This window comes from Lutjanus erythropterus, chromosome 12, assembly GCF_056507025.1.
Source record: "Lutjanus erythropterus isolate fLutEry1 chromosome 12, fLutEry1.hap2, whole genome shotgun sequence".
In the NCBI taxonomy this organism is placed as follows: Eukaryota; Metazoa; Chordata; class Actinopteri; order Lutjaniformes; family Lutjanidae; genus Lutjanus; species Lutjanus erythropterus.
Window position 1 is genome coordinate 11,259,872 of NC_139328.1, and position 15,439 is coordinate 11,275,310.

The window sequence follows — 15,439 nt, forward strand, 5'->3', positions numbered from 1 at the left end:
GAAAGTGAGTTGGATCATTTGAAGTGGGGTTGTCTCATCTAAAAATATCACGCTATATTTATATTTTCACTGCTTTACCTTGCCATCAGACAGCCTTTTCCAAAGGGAAACAGCTGTTATAAAAGTCACTATCAGCTAATTTTAACTCTGACCACAGACGGTTGCCTTGAGTCACACAATAACACACACCGACAGATCAGGGCAGTGGTACACCAGCAACCTCCTGTGTTATGAGCTAAAATTAACATTTGTGTGAAAGGACTGCAGTGGCTTAGGAGAAAGCAATATTATTTAATGGTGGTTTTCCCGTCAGATAAGGCTGTCTGACGTCAAAGTGAAGAGATGAAAGTAGTCTAAATGTAGCGTACGCTTAACTGAGATTGTTTTTTGGATGGACCTTTTGTTAAGTGGTTAAAATATGTTGCTGCTGGCCCTGACCACTTCCTCCACCAGCACACCTGCTGCTTCACCAAACTGGGGGTGCGTCAGCTGTCATCCCCTGACAATACACCTCATACAACCCCTCAAATAATCCAAACTATCCCTTTAAATTGTCAAGATTATCTCATAATAAATCTGAGTGTAAGGTCAGTGAGGTAAAGCCTCATAAAATGATCAACAATATTGGTGATTTTGTGAAGTTTATTATGGATTTTTAAAAAAACGTTCAGACACACATTTATAAATTAACACTGTGAAAGTGACAACAATCAAGCATACCACACAATCATCCTGAAGATCTATATACTGCAGTGGCTTCAATTGTTAAAAGTCATATTCAAAATAAAAAAATAAAATCATAAATAAGCTATTTACAGATTAAAAGGGATATCCGTACCGCCAAAACGCGTGGATTCAGTACGTACCATTCCTCTGTCATTAAGGTCTTTGGCCAAAAATGGGCAAAATGAGACCCAACATTTCTTGGTCAGTGGTGTCTAAAATTGCAGCAGAAAGTTTAATAGGTCCCAACATTCTGGATCATATTTGGAAAGAGACACTGTTTGTGCTTTGGTAAAGTACAATAGTGTAAATCAAACCCATCACACCACCTGATAACACTCTTGGGTGTGAACTCACTCGTGAGTGAAACACCTTTGCTTAATCACCTGAGATCTTTTCAGACTCAGAAAGCAAACACGACCCAGCCAGCTGAGCATCTACGTTCATTGCAAACCTCCATCACTCCCTCAGGTACATTTTCTGACACATGAAAGCAGCGAACAGTTTATGTCAGGAGTGCAGACAGACTCCCATTGCTCACATTTAACCTGAACACCATCAAACATTACAGTTACAACACTGGAGAAGCCTGGTTTACTGCGCCGGTGTAAGCCGTGTGAAGACGTGTGGAAGAGGTGGAGTGATACACACTTGTTGCATTGCCATTTATGTTCTTAAATATCACTGTGACTACTCTCTGGATGAAGGGTAATCACTTACAAACTCATCTGATAACACAGACATGATGCTGATGAAACATTCGTTGATGGCCGCTCAGCGACAGACTGATATCTGCTGGCAGGCTCAGTCCCCATCAAGCACAGCGGCCATCTCCACTCCATCATTTACTGACAAGTCCAACAATGATGATGATGTTGATGATGAAGACTCCTGTGTGCTCTGTCCCGGCTGCTCAGGGTTCCTTCATGATGTAGACGTACATCGTAGTGAGGAAGTACTTCAGAGAGTCGATGGTAGAGGACAGCCAGTTGTATTCAGGGGTGAGATCCTTCTTCACCACACATTTTGTGATCTCCATCTGAGAAAGGAAATTAAAATTAAAAATGTGAGACTAAAATCAAACATGTATGGTTCTCCAGCCAAGATTTACAGTTGGTGAGACAAAAAAGTGGTTGTTTCCAAAAAAACAAATTCAGGCAAAATGGCATCAATGCAGTACTAAAAATAAGAGTCTCCAGTCACAAAGCAGCTTTGTCTGCCTGTGCTAATGCTGTGTTCCAGATAACTCGAAAAAATCCGACCACTTAAATGGAAAAAATAAATGCAACGCTACTCAAATTCAAAGTTCCTACTTTTAAACTTGGGGAAAGTCCATCTACCCCAACTTCATCCAGAAGCAGCTGTCTGACATCACACAACAATGGCAAAGCCCACGGACTCGCAAACTGTAAACTATCAACTAAAAGGCAACATCAAGTATGTCTGTCTGTATTCAATTAAAATAATACAAACTATATGGTCAAACCTGTCATGCATGTACAGTAACATTAATGTAAATTCTGCTAGAGACCAACAGCAGTCACTAAGTTATTCTCTGAACTGTGTGTTTTTAGTGTTGTAGAAGCATTTTTAACATCAGAGGTCATACAATGTTGATATGTTTGGTTTTGGTGCGCTTCTCCATGACAGTGAGCAGATCATTATGGGGAAATAAACCCTTTCAGGGTGATTCAAGACCCCTGCACTTCACGCTGGGATCCTGCATCACCCTGCCGGGGTTTATTTTGCAATAACGACCTGCTCACAATGCATTATCCCTTAAATAATGATCATTCCGTCTTTTTTAAGTTTCCTTAAGTAGAACCTGTTCTGCATTTTAACTGATGTTAATATGTCATTGTCAACCATGTTTTTTGTTTACATTGACATCATGCATGTGAAATGCTTGGAGGTTGGAAGCTGGAAAATCCAATTTTACTTGAACGCAGCATAGAGCATAGCAGTGGTTTCAGCTAAATGCTGATGTTAGCATGCTAATATGCTCACAATGCTAACATGCACATGTTTAGCAGGTGTAGTGTTTATCATATTCATCATCTTAGATTAGCGTGTTAGCATGCTAGCATTTACCACTTAGCTCAAAGCAAAAAGTACAGATGAAGCTGATGAGAAGGCAATGAAAAGTACTGAGCAACCTTTTGACCTGATTGTCATAAAAGATAAGTTACTGAATCACCAAAATGAGCACAAGTCATCCTGAGGGACTGACATGAATGTCTGTACCAACTTTTATGTTGTTGAAATATTTCAGTCTGGACCAAAGGGCTGAAACAACCAATCTATTGACATTTCTTTCCATAGAGCTGTGCGCTTGCATGGCTAATAAACAGCTTCATGTCTTGATTATTTTAGTGAATTTTATACATTATAATGTATATGCTGATGAAAACTTCACACCAAAATATGTCTGTAATTTTATCAGTCTTTTGGCTGTAAACAAAATTAACTAAAATGATCAAACATCAGGTTTATCTTTCCCTTCATTTTAATCATAGGGCTGCTTCCTTTTTACTGATGTTTTGTTCTTTTCTACTTAATTAAAACTTTTAGGAAAAAAAAAACATATTCCAAGTATGTCTGACTGGCTGTTATAAAATAAAAGGTATTTGGGTCAAGCATTACGAAACTTTAGCGTATAACCACAGAAAGTCTTTGCATCAGATCAGCCAACAGGAAGGAAACTACAGCATGTTAGGAAGAACTTTGTGAGTGAGCTACCATCAGATTTTATATAACTCTAACTCCACCTATCAAAGCTTATGAAAGCACACTGAGCTCTGATCCATAAACAAGATAAAGTAGTCATTTAGCTTCAGTGAAAGAATATTGCCAGTGTTTTTTCCCCTCTTGTTGTTTCAAATGTCAACTTGTTTAAACGTCAAGTTTTCCCAAAATCTCTCAGTAACACATCATGAAACAGCATTAATAATGAATAAATCCGAGGAAAAATATACCTGATGAACATTATTCAGTCAGTGTGCAAATGGTAAAATGTAACATTTTTTGATAATGTCACTCACGCATCATTTCTTCATGAGTAATCATGAATATCAGCAGTGGTCACTTACCCATCCTCCCCGTCTCTTCAGCCATTGTACTAGGAACTTGCGGACAAACTGGCCCAGACTGTCCACTATAATGTGAACGGTGGTCGGATGTCCATGTCTGACACAGTCCACTGCCAGGGCTCCGGCTACAGCATACATGGCTACCACCTTACCCCACGTTATACCTACAGCCAAAAAAAACAGACATCACTGGGTTAGGATTCATGTCAGTGGTTTAGGTTTGTTCATCATCAATGTGTCACTAAAGCCGTGTTCCACCCAAACGTGTGTTTTGCTTATTGCTAATTAACTTGAGCTTCATTGTGCAGAATTCATGTACGTGCAGAAGCGGTTTCCAAATTCATCTGCTGAAGAGAGAAAGTTTCTCTGTAGTTAGAGCTGCAAAGATTACCATCTATTAATCACTTTGAGTAATTCTTCAGAAAAAGGCACAAACTCTGTGGTCCCAGCTTCTCAAATGTGAATATTTTCCTTAGTCTGATATGATTAGAAACTAAATTTGAAGACATCACTTTGTGCTTTGAAAACTTGTTTTCAACAAATTATTAATTCTTAAATAAACAATTAATCAAGAAAATGATCAAAATATTAGTCAATCATGAAAACTAGAAGAGTGCACTCAGTAGAGTGCAGATCTCTGTCAGGGTGAAGCACCCACTGCAATGCCAACACAACTGTCAGATGCAACAAGCGGAGATTTGCAAAGTTTTGAATTATGTTTTTTTGTATAGTGTAGTCTCAGTTCTCTTTAAGATGCACTAGTGTTATGGTATTGTATCGTAGCACCCTTTTGTTCAGGTGTACCTTGAAAATGTCCATGCCAGGTTTTCCTTCACCAAAATTTAGCTTTAGTTTTTAGCCCTATATAAGCCCCCTTCTCCAGCTGGCATAGCATGGTTCATACCAGTGGATGCCTTAGGTCCTCTAGCTTACAATGATACCATTCCCATGCCAACATATGCCATCAGTGCAAGTAGGTGGAGTCGGCACACTATTTAAATGGCGTCTCAGCCATTGCACATGCTGGATGCCCCCGCTTTTGATGACTAGGAATGCTACAATTGCTTTTGCACTTTAGGTCAGCTGACAGTTAGACCTCGCCAACACTGTTATGTGTTAAGCAGTGCACACTGAAACTGAAGGGTATCTTCGCTCTAGCTTTAAAACTGAACCTGCTACAGTCTGTGAAAGATAGACAGACTTAACACTCACATGATCCCCTCCAGGCTTACGCCAGGTGGAGATAATAACTGTGAGTTGCAGCCCAATCATGTACAATCTGTGGCATCACAGCCAGTTTGGAGCCAATCATTGTCCAGTATACAACTTGCACAAATATGTTGTTAAAACATAAAACCTCCAGCGCACATGCAGACACACGCACGCACACACACACACACACACACACACACACACACACTGAACTGAACAATCTTTGCATCTTCATAGATTCTGGACTCATCAGTGAGGGAGATGGAACAGATGTAAGTTTAAGATTTTTTTTGATAAGGTAACTGAACTTTTCTGTGGAAAAATCATTTTAGCTGCAAATTATTAGTCAAGTCTGAGTATTTTTTATATGCTTTAAAACACGTCCAAAGGAGGGGATCTTCAAGATTCAGCAATTCAAACTGATATCGATTTTTTCTTGCAGTCACAGAGCAGTTTGATAAGTGAGAAGCAAAGAAAATCACACCTGATTCATCTTCAAGCCTCCACGGTGGCAGAATGTCCTGACCGGAATCGATAAACTGCCATATTTATCCCAACATAAACACTCCTTTCCTGTTCCCATGGCATTAACACCCATCTATCTCCTCTATGGTGTCTTTTTCCTCAAAGGCAGTTACATATTCTGTGACCTGCCACGAAGCATGTGGGTCAGCCGGTGGACCTTGTACCGAAATAAACTGTAAATACCAGCTGGTTTAAGTCAACAAACCAGCGCATTTGTGTTAATGTAGCTGATAACATGTCTTACAGTGCCTATTGTAAATTAAGGAGGGTGAGACTGTGGTGCCTTTGCAGCACTTACGCAGTTTCTACTGTGGGGAGGTCAAAAAGTTCAGAAAAAGATTTTGCATTCACTGTGAAGAAGCAACCGAGAGTCATAAAGCTGAATTTTTTGTCTTATTTCTACCTAAACAATCCCTTATGATAATTAAGGGCATCCGGTCATATCTGGGTAGCATTTCCAGGGCAGCGAGGATTGTTATAACGACCATCGGTGACGGAGTGCAGGACCTAATGGCATTAGCCTCCTTATTGTCATGACTGTTCCTCAGAGCTGACCTACAGCGTCTGACTGTGGCTATAAGGGGATCGAGCTCTGGGCGAGCTTAAATGAGATAACCGTTCATGGAAGCTGTCAGGGTACGTCACGTCTCACTCCCTACTGAGAAGCAAGCCAAGAATAGAGACAAGATTGTCAGGGATAAAGCTGGAGGAGAGGAGGGCGGAAGAGAAAGAACAGAAGTGGGAGGCAGGCAAAGATAGATGGAGGAGAGACAAGCCGTGTTGATTTTACCAAGGGAGACCACAGTACAGATGGTCACTAAATCACTTTAAAAACTATGCGGTTATGATACGTAGATGGACATATCATTCCTTTGTGGTCTCTAGATTCATGTTAAGTACTTGGAGGGATAATGAAGAATGACTTAAAGCTGAGTAGGTAGTTATAAAACAAAATCCGGACCACAGCAAAAACAAACTTTGATGCTTTTTTTCCTATTTTTAGAAAGGTTTCAACCCGTCCCAGAAGGCTGGGGCAGCCTGGGTTCACCGCTTTGTTATTCTCCACGAGGAATCCCACGCCGTGTCCAAAAATTGCACCCCTGTGACGTCAAAAAAAGAACAGGCTTTGCCAGAGCACAGGCATGAAAATTATATTAAGAAAGTCTTTTTCTGATCTTTCCTGGAGATGAGCCAGTTTGTGGTTGCACATCACACTGCGGTCAGACCATGCAATCTGTCCCAGAGGCTCATACAGAAGACATAATGTCGCTCTTTTTATTTGGATTCTTCAAAATGTCAGCACTCCTTTGAATGTAGTGTACAAAGCACTATTCTGTTGTCAAGGCAACATAAAACAAGCCCGAGAGCAAACACAAGAAAGTTCAAGGCAAAACAAACAGTCTAAAAGGTCCTTAACACACACAAGTCAAGACTCAGATCAACAAGACTGGACAGATTTAAACAGAAACCATTTAAAGGGATAGTTCACCCAAAAATGAAAATTCTGTCATTATCTACCATCTACCATACCCTCATGATGATGAACACTGCTGGAGTTTCACAGGAAAACTTTCACAGACACTCTTGTGAGCCACAATGGGTCGTTTTGTGATTTCATGAGCGAGAGACGTACCCTCCACCTGAGGAACCATCCAAAAAGCCATGGAACCCATGCTAATCCGGATGACTGAGCAGCTACAGGTAAGCCCAAACAACAGAAGACCCCAAAACATCCAATCAAATATACATAGCAGGTGGTCCTTGCTTTCTTTCTCTCTATCAGCTAAAGCAAAGGCCACACCTTTATCTCCTGCTCGCCAACAAATTCTGGATATCACCGACAAAAGACCCCGATCAGAGGCAAATCACAGCACGTCCTCAAGAGAGAGAATTAATAAGGGGGCCATGGCCTGAAAAATAATGAAGACCCCTGATTCAATGCTTATTTATCCTGTTATGCTATGTGTCAGATTTAAATGTGACATGAACTGGAAATCACATGGCTATTCTGAAAGTAAGCGATGAGTAAAGTTAGGACTGATCCCGTTCTAGATCAGTATCGGGTTCCATCAGATGTCAGACTAATCCAGACAATCCACGTCCCGATCCAGATTCTATAGTCTGATGGTTTGATGACAACTGTCTCAGGCTTTTCTGGTGTTAATTCATTAAATACATTAATTCGGTTCATATGTGTGTGTGACGAGGCAAGAAAGACAGGAGGTGAAAGATGGACAGAGGGATGTACAGAGAGAGGCAGACATGCTGCAGTCGTACTTATTGTACCTGTCTGGTTGTCTGAAAGTCTCACAGAGAAATAATGAGGGCTGAAAACACGTTCAACAAGAAATGAATCTGTATCAACAGACATCCAAATTAAAGTAAAGTGGCTGTATCTACGTTTTTGGTTACCTTCCTCCACTTCCAGTGCAGCATGGTCCACATGGCTGCCATCACACCAACTACTACCACTGGAATTTACAACAGGTCATAAATACACTTAACTTAACTTGCCCTTTTCCATGGCCTTTCATGGACTGCCGCACATCAAGATAAATTGCATGTTCGTGTCAAACCTTTATCATCCATCAAAATGAAACACTCGTGCAGCTAAGCAGCTCTGTGAGGCTGTAGAGCAGCGCCTTGAGCTAAACGTTAACATGCTGATGTCTTACAGGTTAATGTTCAACATAGTTGGCATGTTAGTATGATAGCATCTGCTAATTAGCAGGAGTGGCAACTCATTACAACCAGTCAAATTACAGTAATTAAGTCAATTTTGTGTACTTAGACTTGGATTTTGATTTTTTTTTTTGTCTTTTATGCATTACACAATGAGATCTAAACCACTCAAAGCACTTTACACTACGAGTCAGCCATCACCCATTCACATACTAATGGCATGGTGCCAACCTGATCCTCAGGAGCTCATCAGTGCAATTCCATTCACACAGACACCAAAATTAGGGTTCAGTATGCAGAGTGGAGAAGCCCAGGATCAAACCACCAACTTTCTGGTTAGTGGACGACCCACTCTACCTTCTGAGCCACAGTCACCCCATTTCATGGCAATCCATCAATTACTGTAGTTATTGAGATATTTCAGTCTGGACCAAAGAAATGGACTGACTGACCAACAGGTGGACATCATGGTCCCTAGAGTCAGTTTTCAAAAAAAACAAAACAAATGGCCTTGGTCATGACATACAAACATAAGGGGCTGTGACAAGTGGCAAAGACCAAGGTCAAGTCCAGGTTCAAAAACCTACAAGAAGACCAAGAGTGGGCAGAAGACAGGTCAGACATGACCGAATGGCACAAAATAGACATCAGCAAGAGTATGCACAAGAGGCATCTCTGCAGTTGACAGGAAATCTGATGGCATAAATCCAGAGAGGGTTTTTTTGATAAAACTCAACAGAATAAGAAGATTAAGATTAAATGGATCATATTATATGGAGAAAATATTTTCTAGCCTTCCCTCTGATGTCTTCCAGCTGCTCACATATGATTCCTAAATTCAAAACAAAAAGTACCGAAGGATATTTTCACTGTATTTTCAGTATTTACTACACACCCCCAAAGTATAAACTACTCAGTGGTATCTGTTTAGAAAGCCAAAGTGTCTAAACTTAGTGACTCTAGAGAGCCGTAAGAGCAATTATGTGTTTTAGAGGAGGCCTCACTCCACCTACGTATGATTCACACCCACTCACTCTCTGACTGGAGGCGCCTCTCAGCCAAATACCCTGACGGAAACTGCAGAGGCACACCTGTTTAATCACACTAATGGGCCTCAACGGTAGTCTGAGACACTGTGGAAGTGTAAATCACCTCCTGTGCCGGCACTTCGCTGCTGGCTGAAAACTACATTTTTAGTTTTGCACCTTGTACATCACACAGCGTGCTACATCATCATCATCACCACCTTCAGCCACAGCCGTGTACCTGTTGAGAAGATCTCTGTTGAAACGCCGATGAAGGCATCTGAAACCATGCTCTCCATGGCAACAGAAATGTTGAGCTGCCGCGCCACGTTCCTGTACAAGCTGGGCTGTATACACTCCAGCTCGTCGCCTAGGTAACAGAGGGAGAGCACGGACCAAAAAAAAAAAAAAGAAAAAAGAAAAGAGAGAGAGATGTTAGGAAGATAACAGTTAATCTGAATGAAAGAGAAAGCAACCAGAACACAAATTCAGTTTAAATCAATTATTCAAACAAAATAATTCGAACGATTCAAACTATTTATTCTGTTCTTCTAAAGAAGAGCCGCCAGGATGTTAAAGTTAATCATGAACATCTCTGCTGGCATTTCTCACAAAGACTCTGGGCACTGCTGCTGTCTTCAGTGAGTCAGTCCCAAGCTCATAATAGCCTAAAATATACATTATACAGTGTAGTATGTGGAAATCATCTTGGGAGTCAAGTCTTCAGAGTTTCTCATGTATCAATTATCTATTCCAGCTCCGTTGAGTCATCTCAGCCTACTATTATCTAAAAGTAGATTAGAAAGCAGCAACTCTGCTTTTTAGACTGAAGAGCAGTGATCATATCACTGTCACGTCCGTCCGCTCTCACCGGCTTCGTGGCTCAAAGTCTGATAGATTCGAGACCGATCGATCGATCGATCGATCGATCTGTGACAGACTGTAAAGCGTTTCGTTTCCAGTGTACAGATCTTAAGTGTTTAGTTTTTAAGTCCTGAAATGAAAATGTAGGTTTAATGTTAATCTGCTCCAGGAAACATGCATTAATCTCATTAACCTGCACAAGTACTGATACAAGGAACCTGCATTTTTCTGAGTAGACCAAAATAATCTGAAACGCAAGACTTTCACCAATCATTGAGCTGCAACGGCTAATCAATTAATCACCAACTATTTTGATCATCCATTAATTGGTTGGGTCTTTTTTTTTTTAAGGAAAAATGTCAGAATTCTCAGATTTAAGCTTCTTAAATGTGAATATTTTCTGGCCTCACTGAAAATCTTGGTCTGCGAACAAAACAAGACATTTGAAGATGTCACATTAGGCTTTAACAAACAGTGATCGACATTTTCCACCATTTATCTGACACTTTGTGGACCAAGCAGCCAATCAATTAATTAAAAAAAAAAAACGATTGACAGATTGGTTGATAAGGAAAACAGTTTAGTTGTAGCCTAAATTGATTATAACCGATCATTTGTCCTGCTCCTCATTTATTGTATGGTATGTTGTAACAGGTGTTACCTCTACCAAGGAGGATAGTTTTAATTTCAATCTGTTTGTTAGTTTTTGGTAGGATTTCTAAAATAAACTTAGATTATTTCAAAGGAATCCAATCTGATTTGAAACCAGCTGACGATCCATAATTTATTTTTAAACATTTCTTGATATTAGGAGATGATGAAAATATTAAAACGGCTCCATATTTTCTCATGACCTACTGCATTCACCAGTATGAAAAACATCTGGCTCGTTGTCCATCACTCAGTGTATTTTGGGACGCAGACCCAAATGGAAAATGCAAACCATCCAGAACAGATTCAAAACGGGTAGGCTGTTTCTATCTTTGGTTTTCTATTGTACAATAAAGTTGTGGGTTAAGACGGAGACGACCACAATGTCCTCAGACTGAGACCTTGGTTGCAGCTCTCTCCATAATCCCATGTCACTACTACTACTGCCTTTACAATAAATAATAAAAGGTTTTCAAAAATGGCCTCCAAACGTCTGAGGACTGTGCAGCATTTGTTGGGTTACGCACTCTCTGAATTGTATCTATTTAAAATAATTATGTTTAAACTATGTTTCTGTTAAATATCAAGACTAGAAAGATAATGAAGCCATGGCTTAATACAGAGAAGGATTACTGAACAGGTCTACTGGGGACAGGCCCCGAGGTCCCGAGGTCCCAGGGCCAGAGCATCTATTTGAAGTGACTGTTAACATTTCAAGAAAGTCAATCATAGGGCTACAGAGACACACAAAATGACCACAGAGATACAACAAATGACTACAGAGACACAACAGTGCTACAAAGAGTCGTGCCACTCCACAAGGAGACAAAAACATGACCACAAGGAGACATAAAGAGACAGAAATTTACTATAGGGAGATGCAAAACTACCACAAAAAGACCCAGCATGACTAGAGTGTACATGGAGGCATAACACTACCACAAGCAGACAAAAAAAAGAGACGAAAAACAACTAAAAGGAGGCAAAAGAACAACTGCGAGAAGACATAAAACTACAACATAGAGACAAAAAAGGACTACAAGGAAACACAAAACAACCAGATATAAATAAACTACAAAAAGAGACAAAACAACTACAAAGACACTGTGTCTCTTTCAATCTGGGTGTGCTCTTTTGGAGGAGTGGGTGGAGGCCCAGGAGCCCGTCCCATAATCTGTCAAAAATGGTCAACTTAAATAACAAACAGGGACAAACCGATCTGTAACACAGCTACCTCGTCTCACTTGAGCTGTTCTATTCTGAATATGAGACTCAAAATGCCCATAGGAAGTTAAAGGTAACCGTGTCCTTGAATGTTGCATATAAGATGAAATTCTGCCCCTGAAGTAACTTATTTAACTAATGTCTGTGCCGGTTTCTCTTACCAAGACAGAGGAGCACCAAGGACACCTCGGCGAGCGCTGCATTTGAGGGAGACAGGTTGAGTTCACTTTTGGACCATCCCAGTCCGTTCTGGTTGAGCCTGGACAGTATGTAGTCTCTGCACAGGGCTTTCGACTGGGACACCAGCTCCTTCTCAGTCAACGACCGGTCAAACACATCCAGGACCTCTGCAGCGAACACAGAGGACCGCCGAAGGACCTCCATGTCCTCCTGCAGGGGATCTGGGTCAGAGAGCTGTCTGACCTCCTTGGATCAGCTGTGTCTCAGCGTGTCCTCTCCTTATCCCAGAGGAACAGACGTTTGACAGTGTGGACAATATGGCAGCTGTGGAGAAAGAAAGCCCTTATTTAAAGACAGCTCGAGGCACACTGGCTTGTTTTAAAGGCGTGAATTTAGAGTGGCAACAATTGGTCGATAAATTGTCAGTTGTTGATTATTTTCTCAATTTATTGATTAGTTGTTCATCTATAAAATGTCAGAAAATAGAGAAAAATGCTGATCAGTAAATGAAACCAGGGAATATTCATATTTTAGATGCTGGAGTGGAGTCAGAGAATTTGGACATTTTTCTTAAAAAATGACTCAAAACAATAAATCGATTATCAAAATAGTTTGTGATTAATTGAACAGTTGGCAACTAATCAGTTAATTCGTTGCAGCTCTTTTCCTGCTCTGTTTTGCAGTAAAATTGGTCTGAAATAAGGGAAGTGATGGATACCTTTTTTTTGTTTGTTTTTTTTTGTGCAAACTCCATTTTGGGCCTGAAAAGTATTACTTCCTTATCAGCAATCTGTTATGTATCTTTTTTTACATTTTGAGAGAAGTGGCACCGAAGCACATGACAAAAAACCAAGACGCACATTCACTGAAATCTATAAAATGGAGAGAATAAATCAAAGGATTAGGAGTATTAGGATACAAAAAATATTATATTTGAATGTTAAGATATGCCCTGGCCAAATCCATTTTCTCTGTTTTTAAAATTATTAATATTATTCATTGATCTCCTTATTTTCTTTTCCTTTTTAACTTCATTCAAATTTCTTAATAAAATGTGTAATTGCTACTGTTAATGTTGTTATTGTTGTTTTTATTATGATTATTATTTGCTGGGATGCTGGGATTATGGGGTAGGAGGGATGTACAGTAGCTACAAAGTTGTTTGATATGTTTCCTTTTTTAAAAAAGAGGCTGCTACTGTAAAGGACCACAAATTAATTACTTTAAACGTCTCTCTGTCAGACAGGCAGAGAGACAAAGATGCATTTAATCACCACGCTGGTGCCAGCAAGTAGACAGCTTGGGTGATTAAATTAACAGCCATTCATTCCTGCTGTTACTACATACTTTTTTTTTTAAAAGCACTGTGTCCATATAGAGACATCCAGTGTCTAAAACAGACCAGAAACTTACATAAGAATATGATGGAGGCGTTATTATTGTGAGTCACATGGTGGGATAGTCAAGATATTGCTACACTTCTTGGATTATGCAACAGCAAGCTGATACCACAAGATGACAAGAAGGGAAATGTTTTTTCTGCAAGGACAGAAACAGCAGCCCTACCTTGATTTGACATTTTGTGGCAAAGTAGCATAATAGTAGAATGTTTAAAACATGTCTTTAAAAGGTTTAAAGATTCATTAACAATTTATGCAAGAGCAAGCCACGCTTACCTTCAACGTGGTGTCCTCATTGAGAAGTCCCCTCCAATTAATTAATCAGGAAACCTTTCAGTGCGCGTCTGTGGTGTTTCGCAGCAAAAAGAAAGCCCGAAAGTCACAATAAAACAGCTCGTCTCCTGCAAAAAGGAGCCGTTTCAGACCACTGAGCGAAGATGTGTCTCAGGTCTCGTTTCCATGGTCTGCTCGGTCCACTTGTCTCCGTGTAAAAGCAGCAGCTGAACTGAGCCGAGGGACGCAGTTAGTCAGAGGACGCCTACCTGTTGTTCCACCTTCCCATTGGCGCTCAATGGACGCGTTGGGTTCACAGTGAGGAGAAGCCCGGAGGAGGAGTTAAGCGCCTTCCTCCCATCCACTGAACGAGTCAAAGCTCACCTCGGCGGACAGAGGGAGACAAATCAACTGCGTCTGTATGTTCATTCACAAATCTGAGCGGATTAACCTGCTCAGCACTCTGGTTTTCTTCTCGGATTTTAAACATTTTATTAGTCCGTGCGTAAAATTCCTGTGCGTAAAAGCTTTATTTTACAGCGCTTTAGTCGGGGGTTCAAACATTTCATTCCAATGTTATTATAGTTAACTAAAAAGCTAACTAAAAGCTAAAACTATGTGCAAAAAACATTTTAGTCAACTACAATAAAAATAAAAACTGACTCAGATGTCTGAAGTATCTTTCATAGTTCCCCTTGTTTACATTGTACATATTTTTCTCTTGTTTATATCCCTTGTCAAAGTATTTATTATTTTTTATTGGTGCTTCTTTTTATTTTTGCTATCATCTTTGCGGCTGTAAAACTGCACTTTCTCCATTGTGGGACCAATAAAGGTTAATCTTATCTCTTGTTATAAAAATCTACAGGAAATGTCTTTGATATTAGTTTTGTTGGTTTGGTCAAATTTGTCATTACAACAAGCATAAAGACACATTGGCGCAAAACTTCACTTAAACTAAACATTTTTAAACAGAACAACTAAAGTGAAAGGAGCAAACAGAGCCTCCAATCTAACTGATATGAAACAAACTCGAAAACAAAAATTAAAAACAAACTAAAAAAAAAAAGAAAACAATGACAAAATGCAGTAACTCTGTTTCAAACTGATGCAATCTCTCATGTGATTAATTAAATAGGGGTTTCCCAGTACAGGTGCACAGGTGTATCCCTCTACAGCTGATCTCCTGCCGAGGTTTAAGGTTAGGTAAGTGTTCCTTTCTGGAGCCAAAAGTGTCACGCTTTTAATCCCATTCACAGAAGATAAATATAGGTGAGTGTCCTACTCTGCTCCCACAGCACTGAGTCTGAGTTTACTGAGCTTTATGTTGCTCCTTGAATGAAGCAGTTTGTTACTTTATTGTTACTTTTTTAAATTATAGAAAAATACAATAAAGTTAAATCCACTGAACGCTCAGTTTTATTTTAAATAAATAAAACCAGGTCAGTCAGAGCAACAAACCTGTCATGAACAGCAGAGGACTCAGACTGTCTGAGGGGCAGGGGTGAAATTTCTTTTTTTTAAAAATGAACATGTGGTGGTGTACCAGTGAGAAGGATGCCATGAAGCATTTATAGTGAAACACTTTAAA

At 40.0% G+C, this 15,439-nt stretch overlaps 1 protein-coding gene across 1 annotated transcript; it reads right to left on the bottom strand.

Moving 5' to 3' along the window:
* Positions 1 to 628: 628 nt before the first annotated feature.
* On the bottom strand, positions 629 to 14,141 carry bokb (BCL2 family apoptosis regulator BOK b). The gene is made up of 5 exons (XM_084732393.1): positions 13,852 to 14,141; positions 12,157 to 12,499; positions 9,498 to 9,626; positions 3,813 to 3,976; positions 629 to 1,762 (listed from the first exon to the last, which is right to left on the bottom strand). The coding sequence occupies exons 2-5, from the start codon at positions 12,377 to 12,379 to the stop codon at positions 1,637 to 1,639; spliced, it is 642 nt and encodes a 213-aa protein (XP_084588519.1). The 5' UTR covers positions 12,380 to 12,499; positions 13,852 to 14,141; the 3' UTR covers positions 629 to 1,636.
* Between the last annotated feature and the right edge of the window lie 1,298 nt (positions 14,142 to 15,439).